The 19,260-nt window shown below is 36.9% G+C and overlaps 14 protein-coding genes and 3 pseudogenes across 17 annotated transcripts, besides 2 other annotated features; 11 read left to right on the forward strand and 6 right to left on the reverse strand.

Annotated features, from left to right (window-relative positions):
* Positions 1-1,054: 1,054 nt before the first annotated feature.
* On the reverse strand, positions 1,055-2,447 carry TVAGG3_0902430 (annotated as a pseudogene). Its single transcript has one exon. A coding segment is annotated over exon 1 (1,393 nt).
* Positions 2,448-2,918: 471 nt separating this feature from the next.
* Positions 2,919-3,150, forward strand: TVAGG3_0902440 (protein of unknown function, DUF4106 family; the record flags this gene model as incomplete). The annotated part of the gene is made up of 1 exon (XM_051251379.1): positions 2,919-3,150. A coding segment is annotated over one exon (232 nt), but the record flags the coding sequence as incomplete, so codon positions are not given.
* Positions 3,151-3,401: 251 nt separating this feature from the next.
* TVAGG3_0902450 (protein of unknown function, DUF4106 family) lies at positions 3,402-4,787 on the forward strand (the record flags this gene model as incomplete). The annotated part of the gene is made up of 1 exon (XM_051251380.1): positions 3,402-4,787. A coding segment is annotated over one exon (1,386 nt), but the record flags the coding sequence as incomplete, so codon positions are not given.
* Positions 4,788-5,189: 402 nt separating this feature from the next.
* Positions 5,190-19,260: part of a mobile genetic element that runs on past the window's edge.
* Positions 5,901-6,230, forward strand: TVAGG3_0902470 (protein of unknown function, DUF4106 family; the record flags this gene model as incomplete). The annotated part of the gene is made up of 1 exon (XM_051251381.1): positions 5,901-6,230. One exon carries the CDS (start codon positions 5,901-5,903, stop codon positions 6,228-6,230), a length of 330 nt encoding a protein of 109 aa, XP_051076955.1.
* Positions 6,263-6,861, forward strand: TVAGG3_0902480 (uncharacterized protein; the record flags this gene model as incomplete). Its single annotated transcript, XM_051251382.1, has 1 exon — positions 6,263-6,861. A coding segment is annotated over one exon (599 nt), but the record flags the coding sequence as incomplete, so codon positions are not given.
* TVAGG3_0902490 (protein of unknown function, DUF4106 family) lies at positions 7,158-7,713 on the forward strand (the record flags this gene model as incomplete). Its single annotated transcript, XM_051251383.1, has 1 exon — positions 7,158-7,713. A coding segment is annotated over one exon (556 nt), but the record flags the coding sequence as incomplete, so codon positions are not given.
* Positions 9,630-10,326, forward strand: TVAGG3_0902500 (annotated as a pseudogene). Its single transcript has one exon. A coding segment is annotated over exon 1 (697 nt).
* On the forward strand, positions 10,899-11,318 carry TVAGG3_0902510 (protein of unknown function, DUF4108 family; the record flags this gene model as incomplete). Its single annotated transcript, XM_051251384.1, has 1 exon — positions 10,899-11,318. The coding sequence occupies one exon, from the start codon at positions 10,899-10,901 to the stop codon at positions 11,316-11,318; it is 420 nt and encodes a 139-aa protein (XP_051076958.1).
* Positions 12,591-12,779, reverse strand: TVAGG3_0902520 (uncharacterized protein; the record flags this gene model as incomplete). The annotated part of the gene is made up of 1 exon (XM_051251385.1): positions 12,591-12,779. One exon carries the CDS (start codon positions 12,777-12,779, stop codon positions 12,591-12,593), a length of 189 nt encoding a protein of 62 aa, XP_051076959.1.
* Positions 13,236-13,847, reverse strand: TVAGG3_0902530 (organellar and viral DNA polymerase type B; the record flags this gene model as incomplete). The annotated part of the gene is made up of 1 exon (XM_051251386.1): positions 13,236-13,847. One exon carries the CDS (start codon positions 13,845-13,847, stop codon positions 13,236-13,238), a length of 612 nt encoding a protein of 203 aa, XP_051076960.1.
* Positions 13,917-14,075: a mobile genetic element.
* Positions 14,367-14,567, forward strand: TVAGG3_0902550 (uncharacterized protein; the record flags this gene model as incomplete). The annotated part of the gene is made up of 1 exon (XM_051251387.1): positions 14,367-14,567. One exon carries the CDS (start codon positions 14,367-14,369, stop codon positions 14,565-14,567), a length of 201 nt encoding a protein of 66 aa, XP_051076961.1.
* Positions 14,596-15,183, reverse strand: TVAGG3_0902560 (uncharacterized protein; the record flags this gene model as incomplete). The annotated part of the gene is made up of 1 exon (XM_051251388.1): positions 14,596-15,183. The coding sequence occupies one exon, from the start codon at positions 15,181-15,183 to the stop codon at positions 14,596-14,598; it is 588 nt and encodes a 195-aa protein (XP_051076962.1).
* TVAGG3_0902570 (uncharacterized protein) lies at positions 15,350-15,724 on the forward strand (the record flags this gene model as incomplete). Its single annotated transcript, XM_051251389.1, has 1 exon — positions 15,350-15,724. The coding sequence occupies one exon, from the start codon at positions 15,350-15,352 to the stop codon at positions 15,722-15,724; it is 375 nt and encodes a 124-aa protein (XP_051076963.1).
* TVAGG3_0902580 (uncharacterized protein) lies at positions 15,848-16,432 on the forward strand (the record flags this gene model as incomplete). The annotated part of the gene is made up of 1 exon (XM_051251390.1): positions 15,848-16,432. One exon carries the CDS (start codon positions 15,848-15,850, stop codon positions 16,430-16,432), a length of 585 nt encoding a protein of 194 aa, XP_051076964.1.
* On the reverse strand, positions 17,210-17,473 carry TVAGG3_0902590 (uncharacterized protein; the record flags this gene model as incomplete). The annotated part of the gene is made up of 1 exon (XM_051251391.1): positions 17,210-17,473. The coding sequence occupies one exon, from the start codon at positions 17,471-17,473 to the stop codon at positions 17,210-17,212; it is 264 nt and encodes an 87-aa protein (XP_051076965.1).
* On the forward strand, positions 17,504-17,734 carry TVAGG3_0902600 (uncharacterized protein; the record flags this gene model as incomplete). Its single annotated transcript, XM_051251392.1, has 1 exon — positions 17,504-17,734. The coding sequence occupies one exon, from the start codon at positions 17,504-17,506 to the stop codon at positions 17,732-17,734; it is 231 nt and encodes a 76-aa protein (XP_051076966.1).
* On the reverse strand, positions 18,270-19,217 carry TVAGG3_0902610 (annotated as a pseudogene). The gene has a single exon. A coding segment is annotated over exon 1 (948 nt).

A 19,260-nucleotide genomic window follows, 5' to 3' on the forward strand; every position in this document is an offset into this window, starting at 1 on the left:
AAATGGCGCCAAAATTCAATGTAAATATTTAATTCTGAATATTTATTAAATAATTAATTTATGATGTGAGTAAATAAAACTAGTTTGGGGTGTTCTCAAATTACTGTCGATATCGATTCAATTTTCTATCGGTATGTCAAAAATCAAGATGACTCCATCCTCAGCGAATATAAATTTAATAAATAGCATCTTTAGTTGTGATCCACCAGCGTCGAGTGTTAGTAGAGATAATATGAGTTCATCACTGAGAAATAATATAAAAACCTTTAATATATCTTTTTTAATATAATTATTAAGCATATTCTTGTTGTTTGTTCTGTTTACGGATGCAGACTTGGCAATTCTTAAAAAATTTCCGGCGAAATTGGCGCTCTTCGGAGCTGTATTCCCTACTTTATCTTTTTCATTGATATTTACACCGTGTAAAATAAGACGCTTGGCAATTTCTATACTATTTATTTTTGCTGCCTCATGAAGAGCGGTTTTCCCAGATTTATCCTTTTCATTGATATTTGCATCATGTAAAATAAGAAACTCGGTTATTTCTTTCTTATCCAATATTGCTTCAATTTGAAGAGCAGTTTTTCCAGATTTATCCTTTTCATTGATATTAGCATCATTTGATAACGAAAGCAATTGTTGATATCCTTAGTTTGATCGAAATATACAAAAAATGATTCCGGATTGATATATCATATGCATTAATCTAAATTAATCTTAATATTGTATTCATTCATCAAATATGTAACAAAATCAATGAAATGCTTCACCAATACATCCTTTCCATTAGAAATGCTGAATTGAATCCAAAATATCGAGTTATCACTCAATAATCTAATTTATAAACTGAAAGTCTCTTGAATGATCATTGAAGTCTATATGATAATGCGAGTGAAAACATTTACAATTGCTTTTTTGCAATTCCAATAAAGGATTGATATCAAAGATTTTATTTTCCTATTAATGGTATTGTGGAAAAAAAAAAAAAAGGCAGTGGGGCTTCCAGGCGCGTTGCGCCCTCTAGCCCCGAAGATGTTGAGTATAAATGAAGTTTTTATTCGATAAGAACGACATCGCTATCGTTTTCTTCTTCCTCCTCTTCTTCTTCATAGTCAGTATCTGATGGCTCTTTGTCAGCCACATGACCAGCAACAAATATTGAGACAAATTGTTTCTTTGGTTTTGTTAGCAGGAACTTTTGATGGTCGTAGAACACGAATTCTACATTTTGAAAATGTTGTGCTGAGTATTCTGTGAAATGGGAAATTGGAATTGGTTCTCCCATGCCAAAACCAGCAATGGACGCGAACAAAACATCGTCTTCGACTCTTGCAGGTTTGTCAATTGCAACAGTAGTTATGATGTGAGGTTTTCCTTCACATCCTGCAAGAGATTGTACATGATAGATTGCTTTTTCTTCTCCCAGGAACTGAAAGTGTGAAATGGAATGAGAGTTCTCCATATTCATTTGCTTCTTCGTAATAGTTGTATGTTGTAGGATACACCAATTGAAATTTTCCTATTCTTGTTTCCCTGAGGTGTTGTCTATATTGCTTGGGAAAACATAAAATAAATTGCTCTATAGCTTGTGCTGCTATTAGATTGGTTGTAACTGGTAATTTTGAGGCGAAAAGGTCTACAAGAACACCGGGATTTTTTATGTCGTTTTCAATTGGTTTAACAGATTCTATGACTTTGTTAAACATTTCACTATAATCTGAGTTGTCTTCGACCCCCCAATTGTTAAGAAGTTTATACAACAATTTCAGTCTTTTCATGGCGTATTTTCTTTGAATGGATTCGGGTAGCGAGAGGTTACAGTCGTCGGTTTGTGTTTCGTTACTCGAATATTGTTCAAGAGAAATTAAATCTTGAAATTGTGCTCTTGTTAACATACTTGTAGAACTATGTGAAACTTGTTCTGGTGCTGGTTGTAAATCTGTTTCAGATGTTTCTGTTGTGTTTTGAGAAGAAGAAGAACTCAAATTGTTGGACAATTTGTCTTGAATTGTAGAACTATGTGAAACTTGTTCTGGTGCTGGTTGTAAATCTGTTTCAGATGTTTCTGTTGTGTTTTGAGAAGAAGAAGAACTCAAATTGTTGGACAATTTGTCTTGAATTGTAGAACTATGTGAAACTTGTTCTGGTGCTGTTTGGACAACTGTATCTGTTGTGTTTTGAGAAGAAGAACTCAAATTGTTGGACAATTTGTCTTGAATTGTAGAACTATGTGAAACTTGTTCTGGTGCTGTTTGGACAACTGTATCTGTTGTGTTTTGAGAAGAAGAACTCAAATTGTTGGACAAATTGTCTTGAATTGTATGAGGAACTTGCTTTGGTATTATAGGAGGTCGTAAGGGTTTTGAGAATGGTGAGACATAAGTTGTAGGAACTTTAACTGCAGAGGTAGTTGACGAATTGTTTGCGACACTTGTTGTTCCTTCCATTAGACAAAAATGAACTGTTTTTTTCGGACTACTCATAGAAAAGTTTAAAATAAACCGTTTTCGTCAACGGTAACCCCCTCTATTTTTTTATTTTATTGAAAAGTCTCCGTTGGCAAACCGTTCCATCTCAAATATTGAATGAACTATAAACGTTTTTTGTTTTCTATACATACTTTTTTGTCCAACGGTAAAACTTTTTACACAACGGTTTTGAGAGTCGTCTCCGTTGACTTTTTTGTAGAGCACTCAAAATAGTATAACTTTGTCCGGACAAGTAAGGGTCTATCGTCGCTACAGGAAAAGTTACGGGCGTTCCAAGGAAGTATACTTTGAGAAGACTTTCCCCCTTATAGAATGAGATAGGACGGTTATTTTACAAAACTGACAACACTTTGACCGAGTAGTTTTTTGTGCTGACCAAAAAGTGTCATATAAACATCTGTCAAAAACCGCTTTTTAACTTCACTTAAAATGCCACGTAAGCTACGTAAGAATATACGTAAGAGGAAGAGAGCATTGAAACATCCAATAGTAAAACTGACACCACAACAACAGTTGCAACAACAAATGCTGAATGACCCCACTATGTTGCAACAAATGTCAAGCAATCCTATGCTTTTAAACCGAGTCATTGGTGCACAGAGTGGAGGTTTAAGAGCGGCACTTTTAGCGAAAATGGCAGGCTATGGTGGAGCTGCAGACGGAACAGCCTATAACCCTCAAAGTCAAATGAATTTGAGTTCACTCAAAAATCAAATAGCAGATGTCAAAAAGTCAAACATAGACATACAGAAGCAAATAAGTGAAAACGAAAAGAAACTAGAATATGACAGACACACAAAGAAACTCAATGAGTTAAACGTAGAGAAAAAGAAGAAAGAAGAACAACTGAAAGAACTAAGTACAGAGGAATATGCGAAAAAAGTGTCAGAAAAAGCAGCAGAAGTAGCAAAAATGGAACAAGATGTCATAAATTTGAAAAACCATACTACTCGATATAAAGTACTGAAAGATGAAGAGATAAAACAAAAAGCCCTGAAGACATATATGGATAGCGATGAGTATAAAAAAGAAGTTGAAGCAACTGTAAAGGCAGAAAAACTTTTACAGTTGCAAAACCAAACCGTACAGTATGAAAACTTAGCACAAGAAAGTAAAAATAACGACGCAGCCATGCAAAAGGCAATGAAAAGCGCAGAATATATAAAAGCTAACAATGACTGGTTAGATGCCCAAGCCAACGCTAAAGCAGCCCAACTCATAGGGTCAATAAGGACAAAAATACAAGCGGATGAAGACAGTTCAAATGAAGCTTTAACAAATGCTGACTTTAAGAACGCCTTCGAAGCTCTTCATAGTAAGGTGAAACAAGTGAACGACTTCTCATCTGGAAAGAAACTGAAGTCTGAAGGTTTCGACAAAGAGTTAAAAGAAGTAGCACAAAATATGACGAAAATAACAGATGCAGCAACGAGACAGGCAGTTCAAAATGCCTATGACGCCGTTAGAGCAACTGTTGTGAAAAGTCAAGAAAAAGAGTTACAACAGACCAAAACAGACCTAGTAAATGCTTTCTTAAGAACGAAAAGTCAGGTAGGACATTACGCTGCAGATGGAACATATGTGCCAGCTGGTGGAACTTATATACCAGCTGGTGGAACTTATATACCAGCTGGTGGAACTTATATACCACCAAACCCTCCAAGAGAAGCACCTGCACCAGGACTACCTAAAACATTTACATCGTCACATGGACACAGACACAGGCATGCACCAAAACCAACACAACAACCAACAGTTCAAAACCCTGCACAACAACCAACAGTTCAAAACCCTGCACAACAACCACCTCCACAACCAGAGCAAGGACATAAAAGAAGTAGAGAACAAGGAAACCAAGAATTCTTAAAAATGCTTAAAGAAGACTATGGTTACCCAGATACTATTGACTTTAGTGACAGATATAAAGAAGCTATTAGAAAGTTCAAGGATGGAAATACTGACCCGAACCTATTTAGCTTTATGGCTCTGCACCAAAGGGGATATAATCTCAAACCTGGAAAATACAAGCTCGCTAAGGGATATGATTTAATAGCATATCATCCAAATGACATGAACGAATTTACTCCGAGATATTTGATGTCAGAGCTAAATGACAATTTAACTCTCTTCATGAAACGCGTAAAAAATAGAGACGGAACGAAAGAAGAAAGGTTTATGAGTCCGGATGACTTAGAAAGGGAACTTTTTAAAAACGGTCTCGGAATATATGAAATGCCAGCAGATGAGGTACAAGAAACTCCACAGGAAGAACTAGTTCAGATACAACCAGACATGGAAGAAATAGTTCAGCAACAACAGCTAGAAGAGCCTGAAGGAAACGAACAAGTCACTCCTTTGGAAACTAACTTCACAGAACTAGATGAAGATTTGGAACAGCCGAAAAATCTTGACCCTCAACAAGAGTATGCGGAGAATATGGAATATTTCCAAGAGTCTAAAAAAAATTCGGCTGACATAGTAGAAGAATATCGAAAAATGTTTGCCGACATACAAAAGACTCCAACACCAGATGAAAATATTCAGCATAGAATGGAAGCACTGAAAGAAAATGTACACAAATACAACAACCCTTTTTACTTACGAGCATTTAACGTTCAATCTTCGGATGAACTCGGTGAAAATAAAAGGTTAAATTTCAAGAAAACATATAGAAATGAAACATTGTTTAAAGTTCATTCAGAACCTAACCAAGATGGAAACAAACCTACTTTTGTTTCTGCAGACGATGGAACTACAATGAGATGGGGTCATAAAGCTAACCCGGATAGGTGGTTCATAAACTTACAACCTCAATTCCAAGAAGTTGTAGACGCAATGGAAGTGAATGGTGAACGAGATATAGCTGGTATTTTAAGCGCGGCTTTAATGCCATTGAAAGATATGAAACATGCAGATATTTTGGACCAGTATGAAATGAACATGGCTGATGGAAATATAACACCTGACGTTCTAGAACATTTATCTCAAAGAACTACACAGAACCATAGAGATGGTATATTTGGTGAAGAGTTTAGAAAGAGAGTTAGGGAGAGAGAAGGAAGAGAACCTATTGTACATGACCTTGCAAATGAAAGTTTACAAAATGTCATAAAAACTTACTTTGCAGACGATGAACTGAGAAGGGATGAATATTTAAGAAAACTCAAATGGACAGTACCAAATGAAATGTTAGTATTGAAAAACATGTTCCTTGACAAAATAAAACCAACTACAGAAATAAACGACGCAAGACTGAAAGATTGGGTAAAAGCTTTCCCATTCACAAAAGATATTGTTGGTAACATGGAAAGAAAACCAGAATGGCTACAAAAACATATATTTGGAAACGAGCATATTCCATATGGACAAGCTCTGTTTGAAGAGCTTGAACCGGAAACTCAGAAAAGAGTCATGCAAACAATACGCGAAGACTCAAATACAAACTATGACAAACTCTTTCTAGGATATTGGTTACCTGAGATGGGCGACCAGAGCCCAAAGGCAAAAAGGACATGGGAAATTTACAACATACTAGGTGAACATGAGGCAAAGATGCAACAACTTGAAGCAGAGGGCAAGTTACCAAAGCGACACCAAAGAAGAAGAGTAGAACAAAGTGAAAGTAGTGAAGAAGTAACTTCATCTAGTGAAAGTAGTGGCAATGAAGGAAAAAGAAGAGTTAAAAACTCAGTCAGGAAGAAAGTAAAGCTTGGTCCACGTGGGTTCTATTATGACATATAAATCCAACTATTCTATATTTTTACCCATATGAAATGTACGCCGCTCAGAATATAACGCCAACAGTTTTGGATGCCATGAATGGAAATGTTTCCGAATGGTATAACGAATGCGACAATGCCATTAGAAGGTCAGAAATAGTTCCTGGAACTTACGAATATACAACTGCTGTTTCTTATGGAAACGTAGGTGAGTTTGGAGAAGGTTCTTCAACAACAGTAGATATTGCTTGCGACAGGTTTCATATAATTTCTATTGACAACTCTTTCTTATACGTGGAACAAGACATTGAAATAAAACCTTCTGCCAAGTTGTCTGACAAGAAAGGTTGCAATGGAATTTTCTATGTCGGATACCAATATGCTCCAGAAGTTTTCATGGGATATAAGATATATTCTAACTCTGACTTAGTTCAAACAGTAACATGGGCAAACTATGAATGGTTCGCTTTGAGAAACTCAGTACAACCACAAGCTAGAGAACAAACAGACCAGTATGCAACTATTGAGAAAATAAGAAGACTTGACCCTAACGTTCCAGGAGTTTATGTTAACCTTTCTGGACAAACTGCAGCAGCAGTAACCAAAGTAAAATTGAAACTTAGAGTTCCTTTGTCATCTTTCCTCATCTTCAGGTTTTTAAGATACTTGCCAAACTGGGCAGGAAAAATTTCTATCGAACTTACTCCAAGCAAAAATAACTTAGTCATTGCACCAACACAAGACCCATTCACTCTTACAGACGTAAAGGGAGCAAATCAAACGTCATTCGCCGATTTTGCAAAGACAAAGTTGACTTAGACTTTGGTTTCTCAAACCTCAACACTGAAGTAAACTACTACTTCAATGCTGCTGGAACTGCTTGGGACCCAGTTAAGTTCACATGCGAAAATTTGAATGCAAGAGAATAGAAAGCAGACTTGCAGTCTATATGTTGGACCCAGATATTTCAAATGCTTTAGCTGCCAAATATATTGCAGTTCCACTTATGTTCCCTATACACCAAATATCTGTCAAAGACTTTGCAGGTGAAGTTGGAAACCAAAGTGCTGACCCAGGTGCAAGAACAGATATTGCTTTAACAACTGCAATGAAACATGCAGATACTATGTTTGTACTGTTCAGACGAACTATAAATGACTATTCTTGTTTCTACAACCCCGGTATTAAATATCATATAAACATAGATGGCAAATATTATCCAAGAGAAGAATATTCTACAGTTGAGGATATGAGGTCATACAACTTGACATTAGATGCTATGAACTTTAACAACAACTTCACAACAACCATTAACCCTGAAATGCAAAGTTCTATTATGCCATATGTGAAAGTATGGACTCATACAGGAGGTCAAAAAACTCAATATACAAATGGAGACCGTTCAAACTTTTGGCTTGGCATTCCATTTGCTGACTCAGAAGACTTTATGGGTGGTATTTCAACTGTTGGTACAGTTCAAATACAATATACTGGTGACAGAGACGGTCCAGATGAATTGAAAGCAAAGAAGTTTACAAAACCAATAGCACTTTTCACGGAAGATGCTCTTTTGAAGATTCGTTCGATGAAACCTGCTGGGGCTCCTCAGATTGGCATAACGACAGCTTCCATCGAGCAGATTTTGGCAGCAGGTCAGTAAGTTGTTCTTGAACTGACTTCTCTCCGTCAAATATTGACAGTACGCCAGTTTTGATAATATTGTATTATAAACTTCCTTTAGAAATATCGGTCAGTTTTGTTGTTATATTTTTGTCTGCTTCAAGAACTTTCACCATTTCAGTTATACCAACTTTCTTTGCTTTATGAAAATATTTTGGTTCAGCAAAGACTGCTATTCTATAACATTTTCCATTGTTTGTATAAAGAACTATTCTGTCAATGAACTTGTATTGTTTGTGTGTGTAAACTTTGTTTTGCTTCAATTCGAAGAGATACTCAAATACGTCCATCTTTTTATTCTAAGTAAAATGTCATTTCCGAAAAATAGAAGCGTAAGTGTTTCAAAAGGTTTAATGGCGGTGGCAGATGTGAAGTTAAATTCACCAACTCAAACAAACAGTCAAAGTGTTGTTGTCAATGTCAAAGACAGAGATGTTGAAGTGGGAAACCATACGAAGACGAAGATGGTATAACAATAGTTCCTGTAAAAGAACAACCAACATACCCTGAAGTTAGCAGAGACTTAAGTTCTGTTGCAGATATTCGAAACGACTACCAACAACTTAAAGACAAACTTAAAACTCAGGAGAAGATTTGTCAAGCTTTAGGTATAATGTTAAACTTGGTCGAGCACAACCCTGTAAAAGTGAACTCATATGTCATCGCACCTCATGAAAGTTTTGAAAGAACTATTGAAACTTTTGACAGAGGCAGACGATATAAACATCAAAGAAATAGAACCCGACATTGCTTGCTGTGGTGTTTCATATAATGTCATTGACAAGATATACGTTATGAAAGGAGGTGAAACGTTGAACTTAAAATATAGTTTCCCAGACGTCATAAAAATATTTGACGACCACAACATTTCATTAAAATTTTTGCTAAGTAAATGGCAGAAGACATAGTGGTTTATACTATTACGACTAAAAACCCTGAGTCATATAATTCTATAACAACAAACTTACAAAGTCCTCAAGGACGATATTGTAAACTGACCTTAAACACGATGACGACTAAAGCCTGTTTTGCTCTTTTGACACCAGAAGACTTTGTTGTTGTGAATGGTAAAAAATACTCCTTTGAAGATACTTACTCAGATATACCACCAACAGGTTTTGTTGACTTATTTAATACTTTAAGGACGGATGTAACATGTGCTGCAACTAGAGCAGGTTTCATTATGTTTGGATGTCCGACTGAGTTTACTATAAACGATATGAGCTATAATACAAAACTTATATCTGGTTTTTACTACCAACATTTCCTATAACAGGAAAAGGTGTCATACAAGGAATGTCTGTTCCATTGACTTTAAGTACACCTATTTTATATATTGTTTCAAACTTAGGTTCAAAGTGCTATTCGAATGTGACAGAAACTACTATGACCAAAAGATACTCATGCGTATAAACAACACTTTCTCTGCTGGTTTGCCTATTGTTCATTCGAATGCAGAGTTTTCAGCTTTAGTAAACTCAAACACTTTAGCAAACATAAACTTAACCTTAGTTGACGCAAACTTTGTTCCTGTAAAACTTTTATGTCCTATGTATTTGTCAATGACGGCAGAAAGTTTCGAATTGGAAGATGCAACTGGTGAAAGTATTGTACTACAAGAACAACTTCAACAACAAATAGCTCAAGAACAACAATAACAAATGCAACAAATGGAACAAATGCAAGTCAAACAAATAGCTCAAGAATAAAAAAAATATTTTTTTTTATTTTTATATAAAAAATGTACAGAATAGACGTTTCAGATTTTTATGACTTCCAAGCTTCAGAAATATGTGTCCATTTCGAGACTATAACAAAGCAGTCGAGAATTTGAAACGTTTAGTCATTTATGTCGACTCTGCCCCAGAATGTTATGTCATGAAAGAATGGGATGTTGTCTTTAACAAACCTAAAGCGACAATAGTTTCAGAACAAGAATGTAAACAGAAACTTAAGAAAATAAAAGTCGTACAAGTTGGTATGAAGATGTTAGATGCTTGGGATATCTTATTGTCAAAAGTTGAAGATTTTTCAGTTCGTGGTATAAAGTTCTATACACCTTCTCCAAACTTCTATTCTATCTTCACTGGATATAAATACGAACAAGTAGAATGGAAAGAAAATGTTATAGAAGCTTGGTTAGACCATGTCAAAGAAATTATATGCAATGGAAACGAAAGAGTCTATGAGTATATCTTATGTTGGTTTGCAAACATCTTACAACATCCAAGTGCTAAAAATGAAACTGCTCTCATTGTAATTGGAAAACAAGGAACTGGTAAGAACACTTTCTTTACAGATATTTATGCAAACTGTTAGAGGGCTATTCGAACCCGAATATGACAAACTTAGAAAACATCTGCGGTAAATTTAACTCTTCAATAGAGAATATGAAACTTATAGTATGTAACGAACTTCAAAGTATAGATACAACAAAAGTTTTAAACTCAGATGCTTTGAAGAGTCTTATAACAGACAAAGTTGGAGTTGTTGAAAGAAATATAGAGACCAAAGAGTTTGTGAAAATGTTGCAAATTTCATCATGGTTTCAAACAACGCCGTTCCGATGAAGTTAGAAAGTTCTGACAGAAGATATGTAGTTGTCAGAACGTCAGATTCTCATATGCAAGATACAGAATATTTTGACGACTTAGCAGAAACTTTGACATCTGACTTTTACAACCACTTGTTCTCATATTTCATGACATTAGATATTTCAAAGTTCAATCCAAGACAAATTCCACATACCGAAGAGAGACAAACATTGTTAGAAGCAAACAAGAGTGTATATGAACTGTTCATAGATGAAACTGACTTTGAGTGTTTAGATGAAAGGTCATTGTACGATTCGTATAAACAGTATTGTCAAGAGTATGGTTATATGACAGCGTCTAAACGAACATTCTTGGCAAATGTCAAAAGTCTTTTAGACGTACAGAATGGTGTATATACAAAGAAAAATTTTTCTGAGTAAATTTTAAAAAAAATATTTTTTTATCCGATAGAAAAGATGACAAAATTCATCTCAGTCAACAAGTACATGTCAGGACTTAAAGAAGAACTAGACCCATTCACATATTTGAATGTTTACTTCTACCATTTTGAAAAGTCTACATTTGACAAAGTTTGGAACATCGAACCAGTTAAGTTTGCTATTGTGACTAAAAATGGTGCGAAATTTGAAGACTTAGACATAGAAGGTTTGTTAACAGTCAAAGAAAGTTTTGACAGAAGGTTCTCAAACCTTAAAGAAGGCAAAGCATACAAACTTGTTATACCTTATGAACCAAAGAAAGCAGACGACTATGAATATTATGAGTCTAAGATAGTTGAAGTTCAAGGTAAATTGGGTAAAAAGATTTTAGAGTCTAAGCCAGTGTTTGCTCCTAAAGAGGAAGAGAACATTGACATTGACCCAGAAATGTTCTAAAAATAAAATTTTATTTTTACATGTCAAATTTCTTTTCTCTGGCTCTGGTTCTTTCTTCTCTTCTTCTACTTTCTTTTCTTTCTTTTCTCTCTTCTTCTTCTCTGGTGGAGTTATGTCAAACTTCTCAGAACCATATTTTTGTAAAAGTGCTTTGTCATTTAATAGCTCTTCTATTCTGTTTTCTATTTCATTTTCAAGAACAGCGCATGTGTCTTCTTTGCATTCTAAGAAGTTTTGTTGGACTTCATCTCTCCAAGAGCGTCATCTCTGTCAACAAGTCTGTCATTGACAAATTTTAAGACTTCTCTGCTTAAGGTTTTATGGTTCTTGTCATATTCCCAGAAACAGAACTTTAGAACAAATTCACCTTTCTTGTTTACACTATGTAAGATTTTATGGTCGACAGATGTTTTGCTGTCGAAAAGCTTGTCTCGAATATAGATAGCGAAATCGCTAGACATTTCTAAAAGATAAAAATTTTAATTTTTCTAAAAATATGTTAGAAAAAAAGTTTGCTGACATTGACAAGAAATTTGAGAATGTTTTAAATAAGAACAAGAGGAAGTTGGAAAATGCTCAGATAAAACCCATACATGACAAGTTTTATTTGCTCAGAATGGTATAACAGGTCTAATTGCACCACCTGGGTCGGGTAAGACTTTCACTTATCTTAAAATGGCTGCACAACAACAAGAACTAGATGAGAAGAACCCATTCTATGAGTTAGTAGTCATTTGTAGTACTTCTGGTCAATTTGACCAAACCGTCAATTCGTTCAAAGATATTATAAAAAAGTCTAAGTTAGTATGTATAAAAGACTCTGAGTTGTTAGATTGGATAAAGAAGTACCAAAGAAGAGTTTTGAAGTACAATGCTATAAATGAGTATGTCAATTCTAAGTTTAAAGACCCAAATGAGGAAATGCAGAGAATATTAAAGAAGAAACACTTCAGAAACAAACAGAAAGAGATAGTACCTTTCGAAGAAATTGCAATCTTACGATTGGAAGACTTACCCTCACAGATGTCTTCTTATCTTAGATGACTTTGCTTCTCATCCTTTGTTAAAGAACAGAGAACAAGACATGTGTCGAATTCTTAAGAAGCTCAGACACTTTAACATCTCAGTTGTCATTTGTGTACAGACAGCAAGAGTTTAAGTAAGGATGTAAAGAGAATACTTACTGACATTGTACTTTTCCCCGGATTGTCCGAAGACGATTTCATGGAACTTATGAAAGAGTCCATGGCAGGTAAGTTTGACAGACATGAACTATGGGAGAAGTACAAAGTCATACAAGACCCTCATACTTCTTTCAGAATTCATATCTACGCAAACAAAGTTCAAATTGTAAAAAGTCAAGCGTAAAAATGTAAGTGTTTGAGTCTTAGTCTGTTGTGGTGCTGGGGCTGTCGGTTCTTCTGGCTTTGGAATGGACTCGGTTGGTGGTACGTCGGACATTCGTTTGTGTCCTGTCGGAAGGAAGGACTTTTCCTGTCGGAAAGAAAAACTTTTCCTGTCGGAAAGAAAAACTTTTCCTGTCGGAAAGAAAAATTTTTCCTGTCGGAAAGAAAAATTTTTCCTGTCGGAAAGAAAAATTTTTCCTGAAGGTCGGCCAAAAAGTTCTCAATTTTCGAAAATTTGAATGGTTTACGGACGGACAACTGGAAAAATTTTTCCTGTCGGAAAGAAAAATTTTTCCTGTCGGAAGGAAAATTTTTTCCTGTTGGAAGGAAAATTTTTTCCTGTTGGAAGGAAAAACTTTTCCTGTTGGAAGGAAATTTTTTTCCTGTTGGAAGGAAAAACTTTTCCTGTCGGAAGGAAGGACTCGGAATGCCAGAAGGATTTGACAAGACAATTTACCTTATAGAGCTACCTGAGCCATCTGACTTTCACAAAAGACCAAAAATAAACGCTTTACATGTATTTTTCAGCAACTTCGTCAAATAATTTTATAGCTTTATCTATCTCATCTACTTCAAACGTTTCTTTACCTTTTATGGGAGCACCATACATTTTCTCAAACTTTTCAAGTAGTTCTGTTTCAGCAGCTCTCATATCATTCACAAACACAACCTTAACTCTATTGACTATACTGTCATATCTTTGAGTTATATTATATGTTCTTCCTATCTTATATCTCTTTGTATTGAAGTCCTTCGGTTTCTGAACGATGTAAAGTAAGCCTTCGCTGCAACGTTCCGTATCGAATGAACCATATGTTATGAAATTATATCCAACAACTGGGTCAATCCATAACAAAACTATTGGTATAAGACTTTTGTCGATGAGATATGCTGTAGTTCCACAGAATCTTACCGATATCATAAGCTCAGGATTTCTTGTCAAAATTTTCTGAGTTGAAGCAATTCCAACCCAATGCCATGTTTTCTTTCCAGATGGTGTTAGAATGTCTGACAAAGAATATTTGTTGTATTTCTTTGAGTATCTTACGTTTAAATCACCAATTCTAACCACTTTGGTGTCATTGTCTATCTTTTTGACTGTTTCAAACTCAATGTTTGTCATTTCCTGTTCTTACATACAAAATAAAAAAAATATTTTAAAAAAACTAGCGTTAATTTTATTTTTTCTATCTTGTATAAAAGATATGATTTCATAGAGTTTTTTTACGATTTTCATAGAGTTTTGGCGACTACGGTTTTTTACGTACTCGCATTTTTTCACGATTTTCATGAGTTTTGGCGACTGGGGTTTTTTACCTACTCGCAATTTTTCACGATTTCAGGGATTTTTTACGAAGAGTAAAAGTTCACTTCGTCAAAAATAACAGTTATATAATGAAATTTGGTCATTTTTTTCATGTCAGAAGACTCGAAGGTGCAACACTTCCAAAATACCGACGAACTCAGAAGAGCAGCATGGCAGTATGTTCTTGACAACTTCTTTGAGTTCTCCAGGTACACCTTGGAAAATGCTGAAGAACTCCGACACAGAGAATTTGGAGAAATTGCGCTCCAATACTACATTGACAAACAAAGGGTAAAATAAGACTAAAAACTTAACGTTTAAAAAGTGACATTTTTAATGAGCTCCGAGTCACCGAGAAAACTTGGTCAGATGTTAGCAGCTTACTTCCCTGAGGAGGATGGAAGCGTTACATACGTAAGGTTCAAAAACAACGAACCTGGAATTGCGTACCAAATTCGCAATTACATGACCGTGGAAGAGTACGAAAGGTTCCTACAAGAGAAACCAGCTCTAAACAACTCAGAAAAGAAAGAATAAAAAGTTTAACTCGTAATTGTTTATTTTTTTACTTGTATGGGCAAGCTGCAAGAATGAAGTCGACTATCTCAGTCTTTGTCTTGACGAGCTGGACGGCTCTTGCGAGTATGTCTGTTTTGCGGTCTCCAGCTGGTGTCTGACCTTCGTAATTGCGCATGTTCTTGAGAGCTCCAACTGTAAATGGCTGTAAGATGAAGAGTCTCTCAGACTGCTTGAGGTAGTCGTCTCTGTCTTTGACCGAATCTGTGGTACGAGTCGAATCGGTCGATTTGAGGGAAGAGACTGAAAGCCTGTCGTCTTCCATTGGAGCTGTAGCATACTCTTTGCGTAAGCGGTTCAGACCTTCTTCGAAGTCTTGGTCTCTCTTCGATTGGGATTGAGATTGGAATTGCTGGGGTGGAGCTTGCTGGAACATCCAAGGGTTGGGGAAGTAAGGCATAGGTTGAGGAGGGTAGTTCGGGAAGCCTTGTGGTGGGTAGTAACCTTGAGGTGGAAATTGGTAGTAATACGGAGGTACTTGCTGGAACTGAGGTACTTGCTGGAACTGAGGTGCAGGGGCTGGTGCTTTAGGTTCTTCTGGTTTGGGAATGGACTCGGTTGGTGGGACGTCGGACATTCGTTTGTGGCTTAACCGTCGGAAGGAAAAACTTTGTGTCCTGTCGGAAGGAAAAACTTTTTCTGAAGTTCGACCAAAAAGTTCTCAATTTTCGAAAATTTGAATGGTTTACGGACGGACAACTGGAAAAATTTTTCCCTTTGTCGGGAAAATATTTTCCTGTCGGATGGAAGGACTCGGAATGCCAGAAGGATTTGACGAGGCAATTTACCTAATTGAAATTAACGACTGCATAAAAGACTACTTGCGCAAGGTCATGAAGCCCAAGGTCAAGTTCATCTCTATTTCTGGAAGGTCTACACTTCAGCTCGAGACTTCGACTGGAATTCCAATTCAAATACCAGTCGGGACAGCCTACGTTGACATAAAGGACGCCAAAAGAGAAGCTCTTGTTAAGTTCCTAAACAAACGTCCTTGGATAAAAATACCAAACAAGGAGAACCCCCTACCCCATATGAAATTGGCAATTCAGTCTCTCCTTCACTTCTCGGGTCAGCCGTTCTACATAACCTGTGAAGGCGACATTCAGCCAGTTCTTTAAACATCTCATTTTAACTTCACTTTTTTTATGTTTTTACGCATATGAAGAAGAAGCCTTCTGGTAAGTTTCTTATAGCCATATACATGGCACGCTTTGAGTAAAAACATTTTTTTCTTTTTTTGAATGAAGCAAGTTAAATTCGTCCCACACCAAACTCAATGGACCGATGAAGAGTTTCAAGCTATGGTTGAAGGTGTTGAGAACGACATAGACGGCGAACTTGAAGGAGCTCAAATCACAATTGCAACCAAAATTGCAGAAGTCAAGGAACAGATAGCTCCACTTAAAGCTACCAAAGCTACTCTTGACCTCATGGATAGTTACCGTTTAGATGTCAAGAGTGGAATAAGACAATTAAAATTAAAACTTCTAAACTACGAAGCTATACTCCAAAAGTTAGCAGAAATGAGAAGACTTTACCAGAGCTACTTACATGTAAGGGACTTACCTTCAAGCAGTCCGACCAAAGATGAATTTGTTGACATTGTCCCAATTTTGTCCGAAAGTCAGCTCAGATGTTTCGAACTGCTCCCAACATATCCAGAATATGAACGTTTGCCTGAACTCTTCCGCAATCTCAAAAAACGTTTTTTGGTTCTCATGTTCGAAACTTTTATCGGAAGAGACAACAAACGTTCAGAAGAAGAACAAGATATTATTTTAAACTTGTTGTATGACTTAACCGTCATAACAAGCTTTTTGAAGTAAAACCGTCATTCTCAAACCACTTCATTTTTTCGATGTCCGAACAAGCACCGAAGCCAAACTCAATGGCAGATGTCCTTTCAAGGTTGCCAGACAAGCGCCCAGTTCAACTTCAAATTGTCCAATTGAACGCTCATCTGACAAACACCATTAAGACTATCCAAAGTAGTCTTATGACAGAGATGACCAATCTCAAAGGTGAGTTCCTCATGAACCAAGCTTCCAATGAGAAATGCCTGAACGATTTCGCGGAAACCTTGCGCAATTACGAGAGAGAAACCGAGACCTTGCCAGACTCATCTACCGTTTCTTCGAAGAGATAGACGCCATCTGGAAGGTACTCGGAAAGGACAGAACATGCAACACCGTACTTCGTGAGTACCAAATTGAAGAAGGAATTTTCGAGGAAGAAGAAGAGAAGAAGAAGAGAAGAGGAAGAAGAAGAGAAACACGAAGAAAAGGAAGTTTGGGCAACCCTTGTTGCGGATGACGGTTACGAAATTTCCCAACCCTACCCATACAAAATCCGCAACAAGGAGACCGGCAAGGTTCTTACCCCAGTCCTCAACAACTTGGGACACTTGAGCCTTACCCTTCGGAATTACGGTACAATTTCCATGGGAAGGCTTGTCGGTATGCAATGGGTTCCAAATCCAAACAAGAAGACGAAGGTCAGACACATTGACGGTGACAAGCTCAACAACCGTAAGGAGAACCTCGAGTGGTTCTAAGAGTAAAAAAATTTTATTTTAGGGGGAAACCCCGAGTAAATTTAGGTGTTTATTTAGATAAGTAGCTTAAATTACGGATAATTTGGATAAGTAGTTCCTGACCTTTGAATTGGACTCTTTCGTCATCCCAGTTGCGTAGGAGGTCGTCCCAGAGGAGTTGGTAGAATTGCCATTCCAAGGACGATTTGTCCTCCCAGGCATTGAGGATGTACTGCTCGTAGAGTCTCATGACCTCTGCCTTGCACCAGACACCCTCTCCCTTGGAACGTAAGGCTTCTTCGAAGTGCTCGAATGCGATTGGCTGCGGGACCATCCGAAATGACACTTTTTGTCCGTTTGGTCAATGTTCGTGTCTCGTGCCATAGTCGACGAAAATACAGACAAACAGGTTATATATGAGTTTGAGACCAAGAATGGTGTAACTCGACCTGTCCGATTCAAAGACTCCGAGGGCGACCATGAAATTAAACGGAAATTAGCTAGGAAGGAATATAAAATGGACTGGTTGCCACCACCTTTACCTGTTCCTCAAGTAAATAAGCCTTTCACGTTCCCAAGAATTCCCCACATTTAAATTCAAATTCGAATAAAAATTTTTTATTTCATGCAATGTTTTATTTCTGTGCCGTCTTCAAGTATGCCCCAGTACTTACGCTTGGAGAGGACATGAACTTCGGTGAAAATTTTGTCCAATTTGAATTGACCCATCTTTTCACCGACCATCCCATTTCAATGAGTTTGTTGTATCCTTCTTCGTTCGTCATGAGTGCGTCAATGTTCTCATAGTATACCACAATTTTCGATTTGACATCGGAGAAGAATTTGTTGTAGTTGTCAAGGACTGCCTTTGCGAACTGAGGGTAAAGACCAATGTTCGACAATAGGTTTTACTGTGGTTACTAAGCCATTTTGACCTTCGGTGAACTCGTATTTCAAAACAAAAGGAGAAAACCTTTCAACAAAGTTGTCGACCTTCTCAATAGTGTTTACTCTTCATCTTGTGAGGTTTCTTAATGGAATATCCCCATGTCGAATTCATAAGCAATTTGAGTGGTCATTGCAAGTTTGGGGTTTGAAGCTTTCCTAATATCATATAGTTGTTGTATGACCTTTCCAACTGTATAGTTCCTTCCCGGGAACTCACCATCTTCGTTTGGAATTCCAGTCGGAATATATTGGACAAACCTCATGTACGCAGCGTTAAGGTCGACATAGTATATTTTTTCATATGAGTCGAACTTGTCGCATCCAATGGGTCCAGTTTGTGGAAATTCAAGTGAGTCTCTTATCTTTTGAGAAACTTCTCCTGTTATCTCATAAACATCGTCGAAGCAACCTGTTTCATATAAAACCTTCTGACCTAACTCTGATGCTCTCCAATACAATTTGACGTCGATTGGATGCCTCAATGGAAGTTTGTTTATAGCATCTTGAAGTTCTTGCAACCTCATTGGAAGTTCTTCTGGTTCAGGTTGGTATCCGAACAATCCAACTCCTTTTGGAACTGTGTACTTCTTTTGTGCTAGAACTTTGTCTGGAACAACTTTTGGTCTTACCAACAATGAAAAGTTTGTTTCGTCTTTTGGTCAAAAGTTTCTGTCAGCTTGTCATCTGGAATTGGTTCCAACAAACCTTTCTCGAAGAATGTTAACAGCTTCTGACAATGTTGCACTTGGCCTTTTCCGAACAATGGGTTTGTAAGACTTTCGTTCAACATGAAGTGGTTGTGGACAAGTACAATCTTCAACCATGGCAATTTGAAGTCAACAACATAGTCGTCATGTGAAGAACCTTTCTCAGTCGGTATGTTGACTCGGATATTGACATTTGCCAACGGTGCAACTTTTGACAATTGACTTCTGAGAATGTACCTTGTTTTCACACATGACTCAAGATACTTCATCTTCTCATCTGTAACAAGACCAGAGTTCCTGAGACATGTAAGAATACAAGGTTCATTGACAATTGTTTTAATTGAATTGTAAATTCCATACCTTGTTAAGTCAATGTCAGACTTATTTCTGAACGGGAAGTATCCAGCATGTTGTCTGACTGCTTGAGGGTTAGATTGGTACCATTCGAACTTCACGCTTGCAATTC

This window comes from Trichomonas vaginalis, chromosome I (assembly GCF_026262505.1).
Source record: "Trichomonas vaginalis G3 chromosome I, whole genome shotgun sequence".
In the NCBI taxonomy this organism is placed as follows: domain Eukaryota; phylum Parabasalia; order Trichomonadida; family Trichomonadidae; genus Trichomonas; species Trichomonas vaginalis.